This window comes from Mesoplodon bidens, assembly GCF_964165515.1.
Source record: "Mesoplodon bidens genome assembly, chromosome: 4".
In the NCBI taxonomy this organism is placed as follows: domain Eukaryota; kingdom Metazoa; phylum Chordata; class Mammalia; order Artiodactyla; family Ziphiidae; genus Mesoplodon; species Mesoplodon bidens.
The window spans coordinates 84,980,406-84,995,553 of record NC_138160.1 but is presented as its reverse complement, the minus strand read 5'-3'; the positions used below and the strand labels follow the sequence as shown (position 1 = coordinate 84,995,553).

The window sequence follows — 15,148 nt, the reverse complement described above, 5'->3', positions numbered from 1 at the left end:
AACCTGGAGAAAAATCTAGGTGACCTTGATCAAAAAACCCTTCCTTTGTCTAAAGAGTTTTAACAAGAGAGTTCTTGAAGAAGAACTATCATTTAACTTTTCTCTCATAATTGCCATCTATCACCCTCTTGCTCTAGGTATGTATATATTAAGCATACTGCCACATGTTCTCTGTTCATTTACTGTCTACTTTCTGCATCCATTTCCTACTCAAAGGAAACATGATATAAAGTGTTCAGCATACTTTTCTCCATAACCCAAGACTGTACAACACCCCCAAAACATTTTCTAGTAGTTAAGAATGGACTACAAAAACTCATTAGAACCAGAGCAGCAGAGCCTGCTGGCACTGGACTTCAAGGGCAAAAATTAGGTTTGAGTTCATATGCAGGGTTTTTAAGGGGAAAAGATTGAATAATGCACTATGAAGACTAACATGCCAGGATAACTGAACAGTACCTCAAGCTGGGCTTTCTCATCTCTTTGCTGGATGGAGGATTAGCTATGAGAAGAAATATCTTCTAGTATTTAAAACAAACAAAAAACACACTTTACGGGGATAGAATCAAGTGAGAAACAGATGCTTCAGTCAAACTTCCGTTGAATGGTGATAACTATAATTTATTTTTGTTTGTTTTGGAAAATGAATCTAAGGTCCTTGCAAATAAAACTGTCCTGTCTACACAGCAGTTATTACCAAGTTTGACAACTACAGTGAAATCATAGTTCTTGTATATCAATGTAAAAATGTGACTTGTACTGAACTTTCTAGTTAGTTTCTATTGTGATAGCTATGGCCAATACTAAGAAATTTTATCTAATATCTAAGATGAGAATTGTTTAATATTAAAATGCATTTCCTCATTCTACTTTGAAAGTTAAAAGTAAAGGGTCAAAGAAAAGAATAAAAAATAACTTGCCATTTAAGCCATCCTCTGATTCTAGAAATAAAATATTTTAATTCAGTTCCACTTGAAAAATAAAAGTAGTTTCTTTACTCTGACAATGAGCACATTAACCACATTTTCACATACAGAAAGCTTAGGTACATTCAACTGTTTACAAGACATGTCTCCATGTAATACATTTACATTCATGTGAAATATATGAACTTATAGAATTGTATATATTTGTGACTTTTGCATCTGGTACCTTTTAAAATGAACACGTACTATGCTTATTTTCTAAAGTCAATTCATATATGATAATTGAAGGTTAGGAGAGTCTCTACTGAAGGATTTTAATAGCTGCATTCATACGAGAATTCAATAATTTTTCTAAACATAAGCCTCAAACTAAAGCTTTAGCAATTTAAGTTACCTAACTGGCAATGAATGCAATTCTTATCAGGATGTACTGTTTGGTTTATAGTTTAAGTCATTTCAAGTGGTTTATACAATAATTATTTGTGCATCAGGGGAAAGTAAGCACCAAGGATAATAAATATTTTTTCACATCATAGATGAAATCACAATGCAATAATCTCAATTTCCCTTCAAAATCTAATCATTTGAAATGACCATGTATTTCAAATGCTCAATCTTTAAGTTATCTTAGTGAGATCAACTGATATTCTAGAGATAAGAATGGAAATGGTAAAAATAGGTGCTATACATAATATCTACTAACAATGGAATTCAGATACTCTTCCTACATTGATTACCTCCATTCTGGAACTCAGTTTTTTAGATCTAAAAAGAACTCTGAAAATAACTAACATTTATAAATTTGTCAACTATATCTTAAAAAGAAACTCTAAAGATGTCTTTCTTCCCAATATACAAAGAAAAATTGTCCTGACGAACAAAAGCACCTTATGGTAAGGAAATATATAAAGAAAATATTTTCTACAAATTAATATACAAATTTATGTGCATAAAGGTATAGTTATCCCAGCTGCATATGTAATATTTTAAATAATACACAATAAAAATTCAAAGCATAGATTGAAAAAATAACCCATATGCCAATACTCCAGTTATTAAATATTGCAGCATATATGTAATCATAACAATTGGGGAAAAAAAGGTTTCTAATCTATATGGTCAATGAAATCTCTTTGGAAATATGCTTTTTAAAAGTCCCCAGTATGGCCATCAAATTTCAAGCTATAGGTTTTTGCAGCCCAGATGTGACCCTGTGAAAGTGAAAACGTGTACAGAGGCCACCTCATAGGTTCTTCAGCGAACAGCATTACTGTGTGACATTGGCACAGGCCGTCTGGGCTTTCCCATTCCTCTTCTTTACCATAGGCACATGGTAAACATCACATTCAGAACAAAAGACCTTTATCACCATAAGTTTTGCTACACATAAAATGCTATAAACATTGTTTTAAACATTTCCAGATCATGACAAAGGCCTTACCTGAATATATACAAAGAATTCTCTAGATGTCATATATCTTTAAATTAATATAGAGATGTATAAGGAGACACAAATTACTTGCTTTGATACTTTTCAGTCAAGGTTTATTATGTGTCTCTTTCTACTGAACACGTGATTTTTTATAAGTATAATGAGTTCCAGCTTCTGCTAAGAAGATTTCATTTTTTTTTCGCAGTGTTTTTTTTGTGTTCATGCATTTCTGTTTTGCTACTCACACCCTTTTTCCGAGATGAGGTATTGGGAACAACCATACTAGAAGGTCCGCTGGGAGCTATACATAAAAAGAAAAACTACTGTTTAGATTTTCACAAGCAATCCAAGTTCAGGTAATACAAACAATCAACAGAAGTTCAAATAACATAAAACAAACTTCTCTTTTTCCCTGCATTCTTCCTGGAAAACTAATTTATTCCATCATTTTAAATTAACATCTAATGTCCTAACGACCTTCAAATTTATACTTCTGGCCCAGGCCTTTTCCCTTACCTCAAGATCTGTATATCCTGTACATCCTACTACAAACCTCTATATAGATAGTTGACAGGAAATATAAACTTACCATGTTTAAAACTGAACTCATCATTTTCCCTATAAACATCTATTTTCTTCAGTATCTCCTATATTACCACTATCTAAAAAGCTGAAAGATTAGAGAACTAGAAACATTCTTGACTTGGGAATCATCCTTTTATATCCAAACCAACATCAAGCCCCAATGAGTTATCAAAAAGTTATTCTAAGCCAGGTTACACTTTTGTATGGATGGGTAAGTTCCTGCCAGACCAATCCTCCTCCTGCAGGTAAAAAGTATAAGTGCAGGATAAAATATGAAAAAAACAACTACCTGAAGACATTGAAGAGTGAACAAAAGCAGGCATATACTAGAAAAGAAATCAATATTTGGAAGAAGGGAACAACATGGAGTTAGTCCCCCATGCCCTTTTTAAAAAAGCTTTAGGCTTAAGGACAGGATCCAGTCTGCCCCATGTGGAATGGCTAAAACTACAACATAAAACTCAGTCCTACTAGCATGAAGAACCAGAAGAAAATTATTGGGGCAAAAATCGCTGCTTGGAAGTCCAGTGGGGAATCCCAAATCTTTGTGTAAACCCTGATCAAGTGTGTGACTTGAGCAGAGTAAGCTCCTAAGAAGTCCGGCTCAGGCTAAAAGAAGTGAAGTGAAATTTGACCTGTCAGTCACATCAGGATACATAGGTTTGCAATCTGAGTTCAGCCAAGGTTAACTCTTTGCTTTAAAAACAACCCAATACTCTTTGGAGGAACGTAAGAGAAACAACAGAGTCCAGCATTTGTCTAGGATACAATCCAAAATTACTTAGTATATGAAAAACAGGAAATAAACCTTCCTTCTTGGGAATGAGAAAATTTATGAGACCAATCCTGAGATCAGCCAGATTAATAGATAAGAATTTTAAAGCAACTATTTTAACTATGCTCAAGAACAAAGGAAAATATGCTTATAATGAATAAAAATATAGAAAATCTCTGAAGGAAAAAAAACTACAAAGAATCATCAAAACAAGTGTCTAAAACTAAAGAAGAAATATATGAAATAAAATTTCACTGGATGGGTTTAACAGCAGAATAGAGATGACAGGTTAAAGTGACTATCAACCAGGATTTTATTACCAAAAAAAAAAAGTCCTAAGAATGCCGTAGTCAGACTTCTGAGAACCAAAGATAAAGGGAAAACACTGAAAGCAGGCAGAGAAAAATAATCCATTAACCCATTGCATACATGGGAACAACCAATTCAAATTAACAAAGACTTCTCATCAGAAACAAGGGGAATGACAAGATAGTGGAACAACATCCTTAAAATGCTGAAAGAAAAAACTTTCTTCCCAAATTCTCTGTCTAGCAAAACTACCTTTCAAGAATGAAGGTAAAATAAAGATTTTTTTTCAGATATAGTAACAGATCTGAAGTATAAGAAATGGTAAATAGATTCAGGTTGAAGGGAAATGAAACCAGATGGAAACAAACACTTAAAAGAAGAAATAAAGAACATTAAAAGTAGCAAATATGTGGATAATTAAAGACTTCTTTCTCTTTTAAATTTCTTTAAAATACATATGACTCTTTAAATCAAATAACGTAACAGTATACTGTAGCCTTTATAATACATGAGGAAGTAACACATATGGGAAACTATGTGTAAAAGATGGGAAGAAGGGAGGGTAAACACACCTATACAGTTGGAAGGTTTCTACATTTTATGTTAAGTGGCACAAAATTGACTCGAAGTAGACCATGAAAAGCCAGAAATGTGTATTTACTGCTACCAATAAGAGAATAATGCAAAAAGGTATAGCTAAAAAGCCAACAGATAAGTCAAAATGAAATTCTAAAAAATATTGAATTAATAAAAAAACAGGAAGGAAAGAATAAGGGAATAATAATCAGAAGGAATAAACAGAAAATGTAATAAAAGAGTAGACCTAACTCAACCATATCAATAATTACATTAAATGTTAATGGACTATAAACACTAACTATAAGGCACATACTGTTAGAATGGCCTTTTTAAAAAGCCAAATATATGCTGTCTAAAAAAGATCCCCTCAAATATGAAGACAGTTTGGTTAAAAAATATATACACATTCATGAAGACCTAAATAGTCATTTCTTCAAAGAAGACATACAGATGACTAATAGGCAAATGAAAAGATGCTCATCATTGCTCATTATTAGAGAAATGCAAATCAAAACTACAATGAAGTACCACCTCACACCGGTCAGAATGGCCATCATTAAAAAGTCTACAAATAACAAGTGCTAGCGAGGGTGTGGAGAAAAGGGAACCCTCCTACACTGTTGGTGGGAATGTAAACTGGCACAGCCACTATGGAAAACAGTTTGGAGGTTCCTCAAAAAACTAAAAATAGAGTTATCATATGATCCAGCAATCCTGTTCCTGGGCATATATCTGGAAAAAACTATAATTCAAAAAGATACATGCACCCCTATGTTCATAGCAGCACTATTTACAATAGCCAAGACATGGAAACAACCTAAATGTCCATCGACAGATGAATGGATAAAGAAGATATGGTATATATACACAATGGAATACTACTCAGCCACAAAAAGAATGAAATAATGCCATTTGCAGCAACATGGATGGACCTAGAGATTATCACACTAAGTGAAGTAAGTCAGAAAGACAAATACCATATGATATCACTTATATGTGGAATCTAAAATATGACATAAATGAACTTATCTGTGAAACAGAAACAGACTCACAGATATAGAGAACAGACCTGTGATTGCCAAGGGGGAGGGTGGGTGGGGGAGGGATGGATTGGGAGTTTGGGATTAGCAGATGTAAACTATTATATATAGAATGGATAAACAACAAGGTCCTACTTTAAATTAAAGCACAGGGAACTATATTCAATATCCTGTAATAAACCATAATGGAAAAGAATATGAAAAAATATATATATATAAAACTGAATCACTTTGCTGTACAGCAGATATTAACACAACATTGTAAATCAACTATACTTCAATAAAATAAATTAAATATATATATATATACTATGCATACAGTAGTCATAAGAAAGCTGAAGTAGCTAAATTCACAATAGATAAAATAAACTTTAAGACAAAGCATTACTAGAAATAAAAGAGGGAAATTTCATGATGATATTGGGGCAATACATCAGGAAGTCATAACAATCAAATGTATATGCACCTAATAACAGGGTTTCAAAATTCACAAAGTAAAAACTGACCAAATTAAAGAGGGAAGCAGACAATTCCACAATTGTGAGTAGAAACTGCTCTCTAAGCAACTGCTAGAACAATCAGAACCTCCTCTCCCTTGTACGTGTTGCCATCCCCCAAAATGGTAAATACGCAGAAGATCTGAGTAACATTATCAACAATCTTGACCTAATGGATACTTATAGAACACTGCCTCAATAAACTATGGAATAATTCCTTTTTAGTGTACTTGGTACATTTATTATGCATCTAAAACATGGAGAACAATGTACCATGATTCAAAGAGTATTCAAGTCTTAGGTCTACTGACTACTAGCTACATGAACAGGGACAAGTCACAACCTCTCTGCAACTTTCTTCATCTGTAATGGGCAACAACACAATCAAATATGCCAAGTAAAAACAGAAAAAAGCTGATAAAAGATAGTTGAATTTGGTAGTTACAGCACCAGACTGAGAATGGAGAGATTAAAATACTCTAGGGAAAGAGAAAAAAAAATGTTTCAAACAAAATGACTAAAGTGATGCCTTGGCTCAAGAGAAAAGCAGAAGACAAGACAGTCCATAAATCCGTTTAGAAAAGTATGAGTATGAAATATATTTTATTAATATATGTGAGGGAAAGGGGGGATAATTAACAGAGAAAAAACCCCCAAATATGTCAATAGGCTACAATAACAGAGTTCCTAGAGTCTAATGATCCTCGTTAAAAACAGATCTTTACATCTACAAAGCAAGCTATTATTACTCCTCTAATTGCTATATTGAATCCACAAATTCACACACACTCCTAACCTGGTTTGCTGCTTGCTTTAGTACTCTTTATGGTAGCTGCTGGCATTGGGAGGATCTTTGCAGGTGTATATGTATTTAAAGATACTTTTCTTCTTATTATTGGACTGGAACGTGAAGCTGAAGAGGCTGGAAAAAACAAACAAACAAACCCAACATGGTAATTCAATAATTTTCTGACAATTCTATCAAATCTAAACTAACTAGATTACAAATAATTAAATCAGATTGTCTTCCTATATCACCCAGATGAGATTTATCTTCAAGCAAAAGAAATTTAAAGATTTTTTTTTCTTTCTAATTAAGGTGGGGAGATTGAGAGGTGTGAAAAGGACAAGTAGGTACAATTCTTAAGTATGAAGTCCTCTGGGAAAGGATAGGCTGGAGTGGGGGAGCTATTGTTATGACCTTTTGGGTTCCTAAACAAAGGGAGTTAAGGAGATAACAAAAGACCAATTTGCCTATTATTGCAATTTTGGAAGAGGACCTGATAGTAATAAACACTGTGTCTCTGAAAAATCAATATGTGGGCCAATTATGGCAAATGTGCCTTTGGTGGTTGATACCTACAGTGAATGAACATAAATTTCACTGGCAGAAGATCAAAGTAGCCACTAATAAAATAATACACAAGTGATTAAAAAGTGCCTAAAACATCCTATAAAGCACCACACCATTACTTAGCTCTTTTCTGCTTGCATTTTTTATCTTATTATAACTTCCACCTCTAACTTATCCAATTAGTATTCTCACACCTTTTCCACCAACCTGATACTGTCAGTGCCTCATTGTAAGCTATCTACTAGTTACCACAAAATTAATTTTGTCCTAAGTGAGAAAAAAATCTGTGAATGACAGATATTGACAGTGTCTTCTCCCTTGTTATGAATGCCACAAATTCAGTATAGTTCTATATTATGATGTTACTTCCTTGACAATCCAGGGAATTAAGTATAAATTACATAAATATATTGTGATTACTAAATATTTATTCTGCAGTTACACTATAAAATACAGGATTCAGATACTTCCATCATAATTGGAACCCTATTTTCTTTAATCAAAAAGAATGGAAAAAACATACACTTTAGGAGACCTGGGTTTTAGTCTTGCTTGAGCACTAACTGGTTAATTTCCTCAGTGGTGTCTCTAAGTTTTTCTCTTAAAACAGTAAGCTTTTCTCAAATGAAATCTTAAATAAAACCGATCAAAGCAGAGACTCTGATTGAAGCAACCACAGAAGACACAGGCCTAATCGCTCAGCATCCTTCTCTTCCTCACGGAACTTCCTAAAGCTCTTGGGAATATAGTTTGAAGACCAATGAATTAGATTAACTCTAAGGTTTATCCAACTCTATGAACGGCATTAACTATGTTTACTTTCTCATCTAGTTCCCTTAGTAAGTAATGGAATGAAATTTTAAGAGAACTAGAGGGGTTGTGGTACAACTTGTGTCCATAATATAGAGAAGAGTTAATGAGAACTAGAAAAGGAATATAATATCCTTCATTTCATTAATATGCCTCAATAATATACTCTGAGGAACTGAATTCACTAACCACAGAAATGAAGCCATCATAAGATAGCAATGCCACAGCATAAACATTCAAAGATTATCTTTTTGTACACATTCCACCAAAATTCTCTTTCCAAAACAGATGTCATTACTGCTACTTTTCCTTTAAGTCATTTACTGAAGATCTTCTAAATTCAAAGCAGTATTAATGCCTACCCTAAATTCTTATTTACTAATTACAGTCTTTCTTTAATCTCTATTTTAAGATTATAAATCCCTGACCCAGGGAAGCACTGAAATGTCAAGTATAAAGAAGGGTAAAAGAGAAAATGAGAATTTATTTATTCAGGTTCTCTACTGCGTTCTGAGGAGCAGCATTGTCCATTCTATCAGCTAATTGAGAATATAAAAGGAAGAACATCCTTCAGTTTCCTGCCTTTGACTTTATAGCTTGCAGGTTATTTCATCTGGAGTATTATCAATTCTCAGAATCAGACACATTCATATGTACATTTAAAACTGAAACCTACTTCCCCAAACCATTCCTAAAGTGAAATATTTTAGAACATTCACACCAAGATACCTCTCCATTACCCTTAATGGTTAAAAGCTGACCTCTACCACCAGATGTGAGAGAGAAAGGCAAAAATGCAGGGGGCGCTGTTTGGACAGAATACACTGAATAGAACTCTGTAGAATAATACATTGTGGTTCCCCAGGAAAGGGAAGAGAGTAACAGCAACACATGAAAGTGGCTTTCATCCCAAGACCTCCAATTTCATTCTTGGGAAAAACATATTTACAGCATTCTCCTTACAAAAAGGAACTGGTATACATAGAAAGTTTGTACCTTTGCTAAGATATGACTAGGACTAGCAAGACTCTTAACTCTAAGCAGAGCATTCTCTTCCAGAATGAATGCTTCCTAAACTGGAAATTCCAATGTGTCAAAGGATCCTACAGAGCTGAAAATGACAACAGCCAGCTGACTTCTCACATCTAAAAAGGTAGCCCTGAACATTTCCCAAACTGAAATCCCTCAGAATAGTTCTACATGATGTTTAAATACATTACCAAAAAAAGTGTTTTCTCAGCAAGTAAGTTCTGGAAAATGTGGGTATATAGTTTTCTTTATAGAAAGAAGAACCTTAGCTGTTTATATGCTGATGAAACTACACCTCTTTAAAGGGAGATGGGATATAATAAAGTTTCCAAAACTTAGCCACAAACTCCTCCCCCCCCTTTTTTTTTTACACAGAGGAATTAACCTCCTCAGAATATTTTCTGCAGAACACAATTTAAAAAATTGTTGTCCTAATTTGCTCTCTTTACTTAAGGGCTCTGAGTCTATATGACTGCTTATCAAAAGTGGTGAAGGGATGGGCATGTGGCATGTGTAGGTTAATATAGACTGATGTTTTGTCATTTTTAAAAAGCTTATTATAAAATGACATACAATAGGAATGTGAAAATAAGACCATGACTCTATATTACATGTTGCTGATTTTATTGCTGGGTCTTAGATTTTTCCCCCCTTTCTGGAAAAAAAAAAAAAAGTCTTTGAGGAAGAGTCAAGACAACAGCCTGGTACACTACATATTATACCAAAGAATTCTAGATAATGTTCTTCTCTTTCTCTCCTAAAATTCTATTTACTATCACTATTGAATTTATGTTTTTATAATTATTTTTATATTCAGATAATCTTTATTGCCTAAAAATCAAATAATAATAATAATTTTCCTACAAATTTCAGGGGTCTTCTGTGGAACTTCACTTGATGGAGAAGCAATGGAAGCAAGAAATTCATCCACCTGCTTTAAAGACAGGGCATTGTGAAGAGTTTCTAGAGGACAAATAGATGGCACCATCGAATACAATTCAAAGCCTGAGGGAAAAAAAACAAAAACAAAAACAAGAGTTGGATATCTTAAAAATCATTAATTAAAAAGGAAGAAGACCATTGCTTAGAACTAGACAGTTTAGGTCTTTTCAATCTATCACATGCAAACACATGAGATCTCTGAAGTCATGACACCAGATGCTATGCAGTATGGGGTTGGATCAAGATGTGACAAAGATTTCATTTTAAATGTAACCACATAGTACAGCATGCACACAATTTCATTCTGTATTTTGGTAAAATCTAAGAATAATACTTAAAGAAAAAAACCTGGGGGAATAATAAATAGAAAAAAATATAGATCTTTCAGTTTTTACTTTTTAGAATCAGGTCTATTTGACAGGTGAATAAGCTGATGCCATAATGTCTCCCTGATGCCAGAATGCTAAAGGTAACTTCTTGTTGAAAAACAATTAAGCGATTACTTGTGAAGAGTGATTTTAAATACTTCTCTAGTCATAACAAGGCCAATAATACTTTCTAGTGTGACCCCAAAATAACATCCATTCATTTACGCTGAAATTAAAATTCCAAAACATATTTCACCTACCTTTATTGAATTAACACAATAATTCTATTGTTGGAAATTGCTAGCTGAGTGAAGTCAGGCCAAGTAAAAAGCAATACAAAATACAAATATGTTTGCATTCAACAATGGCACAGGAATACAAAAATTTCATGAAACAAACCATGCAGATATGTATTAATACCATCACTGAAACAAAAGCACTTAAATATACAGTTTTTTTAAACAAATAGGACGTAGGTTATTCAGTTTTTATAAATATTGCCTATTTATTTAAACTTTATTCAACTGAATGGCTTTTAAAATTGCTTTTATATACAACTAAAATAACAAGTCTTTCTGCATGTACTTTTTCAAAAATTTAAACTAGTTTTCCTCCAAAAGAAATACTTTTAATGTTTAGTTTCTACATAAAGTCTAATATTCTTAACTTAAAAGTAAAAACTAAACTCAAATAGACTGGAAAACTCTCTGCTTCAATAGGCATGTGCTCATTTTAACACTGACTGATATTTATTTAATTTTGGGAGAAAATACTGACCCAAGAACTGTCTAATTCTTAGTTGCAGTAGGGAAACTCTGGTTAAAAGAGAATCTATCTTTCAATGAAAACAACAAATCCTTTGATTAACAAAACTGGTATGTTTGATTTTCAGGTGCAAACCAAAGCATGACAGAACATTACATATACTTAAAACAAAACAAAACTATAATACCATAATAGCAGCTAAAGCACCTAAGTTAAGCACTAAAGAAATTAGGCTTCCACAAGTACTACATTTCTTTAAAAGTACAAGATTCATGCAAATAAGCGCAAACCCTTTCCATGCATTACGCTAAACTTAATACTGTGGCTTTTTTATACTTTCGTCAGAATGTTTATAAGTCTTTTGTAACAACTATTTTCTTGCACTTGCCTGTTAGATTTCATAACAGGCAAATGACAATATAATCAAGTCCCTTTGGACTATATCTTTTTCCATCTATCCTTAGTAAACTTTTTCTTTAATGCACAGTGAAAGGGTTAGCGCAGCAGTTTAAAAAGCCACCCTGCTGTCACGTTTAGAAGCTATAAAAACATACCACTGGAGCCTAGAAATTCCACAGAGGAAACGGACCAGCACCTATAGAGGTGTAGGTGTTCTGCACAGAGGCCCAGAAAATAAGGTAAAGCACTGTCAGAAGATACTTGTTTCACCATGTTCTTTGAACTAAAGATGAAGGGGAGGGGTAAGTCCATAATATGTGTTAAGATGGAAAAAACATGGAAGTTAAGGAAAATAAAAATAAAAAGAAAGAGTCAAATGACAACTCATAGGACAGATAAGACAACACAGCATAAAAAAGTAAGTTTGAAACCCAAAAGAAATATTTATAGAATTGAAAGGAATGCATTTTATATGCATCAAGTCAAACAATGTGTGGAAAATCCACATTTTTTAAAAAGTCTAAACCAAAAGAATATAAAATTACTCTATTTTCTGTTAAACTTAACAAAAGCTTTTTTTTTTTTAAGCTACAGTAAACAAAGATTTCTCCTATATAAAACTTGCAATACTGGCTATAAACACATAAGCATTTTGTACAAAAACTATAGTCAGTCTTAAATCTTCAATGTCTCTTCTTTAGAATTTTGGGACTTCGGTTTTCCTTGTGACTTCGGTTTTTCTTGTGACTTTGGTTTTTCTTCTAAGTTCTTATGCATGTGGGTTCTTTAGAAGCTGCAGCTGTATCAAATAAGGATCTTTTTCTTCAAAAAGTAGCATTTAAACAGCTACAATGGAGGGAAAGCTCATTTAGCTTTAAGGCTAAATTTTCACTTGTTGAGGATTAGATCTTCTTACTCCACCTTCAAGAAGTATTAGTGTACTGTTAACTTAGGTGTGCTGTTAAAGGATCCAGAAGAAGAATGACTATAAACTTGTGTTCAATCCCTGAGCTTCATAATAGTTTCTAAAAAACCTGACTTGAGTTTTTGAAAAACTTACTTACAATTAAAAAGAAAAAGAAAAAAAAATTGCATGGATAAAAACAACTTCATTCCGAATAAAAGCAAAAACGTGTATGTTTTCTTTTAAATTCTTTGATTCTGAGTTATTTAAAAATGATTAGTGAATATTCCCTCTTGTCCCACATGAAAAAAGCTCTATGTAAGAAAGCTGTAATAGTGCAAAATTCAGTTTATAAATAATGGCCACAAAACCTTCCTGTTCAGCCTCAAAAACTGAATTTAATTGAACTGGTTGTCTAGATTTTTAGCCTAGTCTTCTTCCTATCAGGAGCCCTCCAAATTCTAACAAAAAGCAATAGTACCCCCCCAAAATTGGTTGCTTGACAGCAGCAAACCATATTGCCACATGAGGACAAAGTGAATGCTGAATGAAGTTTTCAGAGTGCTCCAGACCAAGTTGGGTTTTGCTTTAGACAGCCAGGGATAAATAATGTTACACAGTGAAACCTGCATCCCCTGGTTCCCAAGAAGTTTTCAAAGACACATCTCATTTGGCTATTTGACAAGTGTGGTTCTGTATTTTTGTTAAATAGCTCAATGAAACAACCATGAGATCATGGTTGGGAGAATTGGAAGATTGGGATTGACCTATATATACTAATATGTATAAAATAGATAACTAATAAGAACCTGCTATATAAAAAATAAAATAAAATTCAAAAATTCAAACAAAAGAAAATAAACTAGAAAGAAAAGCACATTAAAATTATTAAGAATTAAAAAGAAAATAAATAATACTAATTGTATTTTTTAAATTACGTAGATTGATCACTTGAGAAATCAGAAGGAATTTTTAGGTGCTAATTAAGTATTAAAACTCATCATCATTATGGTCATTTAAGTTTGATGAGTAGTGCTAAATTATTGTGTAAATTACAGATGAAACAGGGAGCTAGACAGTATCAATATTTTGGGTGAATAATAAGTTAGAATTGTATGCCAATTGAAATTAAGGACTGAGAAATGAATGATACTGTATACCCCACATATTTTGAAACAGAAGAAAAATAAAAAAGGATGAAGCAGGGGATTATCTTTTAAAATAAAAGCAAAACGTACCATTGGTTGGGTGTCGAGCAAATGAGATAGAAAACCTTTTAACAGCAGAACCGCGTGTGGCGTCTGAGAAAGAGAAAAACAGGTACCTGAAATTCATAACAGCTACCAAAAGAAGGACACTTAAAAAAAGAGGAGGAAAAACAAATATATAAGGAGGTTAGAATTAGGTGACATGCAGAAGGGACAATGAGAGAGGGAAATAAGCCAAAAACTGGTTAAAAGAAGTAAATGGCTTGATGATAGAGGCAAAGTGTTTAACAGAATATACAAAAGAAAGAAAAGCAGGATGAGCTGGCAATTCTGGGAAAGCCATGTTTTACTGAGTAAAATAAATTTGTGGATACATGAGAAAAAGTTTCAAATAAAGCTAATTCAGAAAGGGCTAATAAACACTCCTATTAACAAAAGGGGCAAGCTTCTGTGAGCCTCAAGAGGTGTTCTGAATACTATAATTTAAGGTGTATTAACAGTAATGAGAGGATTTCCTTCTACTAGGGGTCCTAAAATATTCTCATCTTATGTTTATTCTTATAAAAATATTGCCAATATGATATTTTCTTCTACTTATAAACATTCCATTCACTTTATTTATTTAGATCAATACTAGTAAATAAAATAAGGTTTAATAATGAACAAACGTTTAAAAGATCAAAGAAAGATTTACTCTTTATAATATGGCTTATCAACTATTTAAAAGAAGAATACACATGATGTAGTCCTAAAGTTCATATTTCAGTGAAACACTCACTGAACAAGTACTGTAAGTCTAACTACAATTAACTGTTTGAGGAAACATGGACCCAAGTAGTGAATAACAGAGCACTGATAGTCACTTAGGCAAAGGGTGCTAGGATTCCACTTGCATCAGTCAGTGACCTTAGGCTTGCCTTTGAGAAATATCGTATGCTCATGGGTGTGTGCATGGGTGTAGGTATGAATCTGTGTGTGCATGTGTGCACATACCATCTATGCAGCCAGAAGAGGTCAGCTTTTTACGATGAATACGAGCATAATCCTGTAGGTTAGGTGCGCTTGAAGAACCCCCGAGCACCGAGGTGCTAAACAGGCCCGCACAGTGAGACCCTGATGGGAGTTAGAGAAAATACATACAACAACGGGTGTTCTTCTATTCACATTGGGAATTCATGCAGCATGCAATAACATGGCTCTTACCACACATATCTGGCAGTGCCCTG

The 15,148-nt window shown here is 33.3% G+C and overlaps 1 protein-coding gene across 22 annotated transcripts in view; it reads right to left on the bottom strand.

Annotated features, from left to right (window-relative positions):
- Positions 1-936: 936 nt before the first annotated feature.
- The window catches only part of PPIP5K2 (diphosphoinositol pentakisphosphate kinase 2), a 79,831-nt gene continuing 65,619 nt past the window's right edge, over positions 937-15,148 (bottom strand). For 9 of the 22 annotated variants that reach the window (XM_081233245.1, XM_081233241.1, XM_081233230.1 and 6 more), the window contains 5 exons: positions 14,916-15,035; positions 13,953-14,015; positions 10,201-10,341; positions 6,940-7,065; positions 937-2,659 (listed from right to left, as the gene is read on the bottom strand). In XM_081233245.1, coding sequence (XP_081089371.1) covers positions 2,547-2,659; positions 6,940-7,065; positions 10,201-10,341; positions 13,953-14,015; positions 14,916-15,035 — 563 coding nt within the window. In that variant the 3' untranslated portion in view covers positions 937-2,546. Of the gene's footprint in view, positions 2,660-6,939; positions 7,066-10,200; positions 10,342-12,422; positions 12,769-13,952; positions 14,016-14,915; positions 15,036-15,148 lie in introns of those variants that run through there. The other 13 variants (XM_081233232.1, XM_081233235.1, XM_081233242.1 and 10 more) reach the window with 5 other exon arrangements.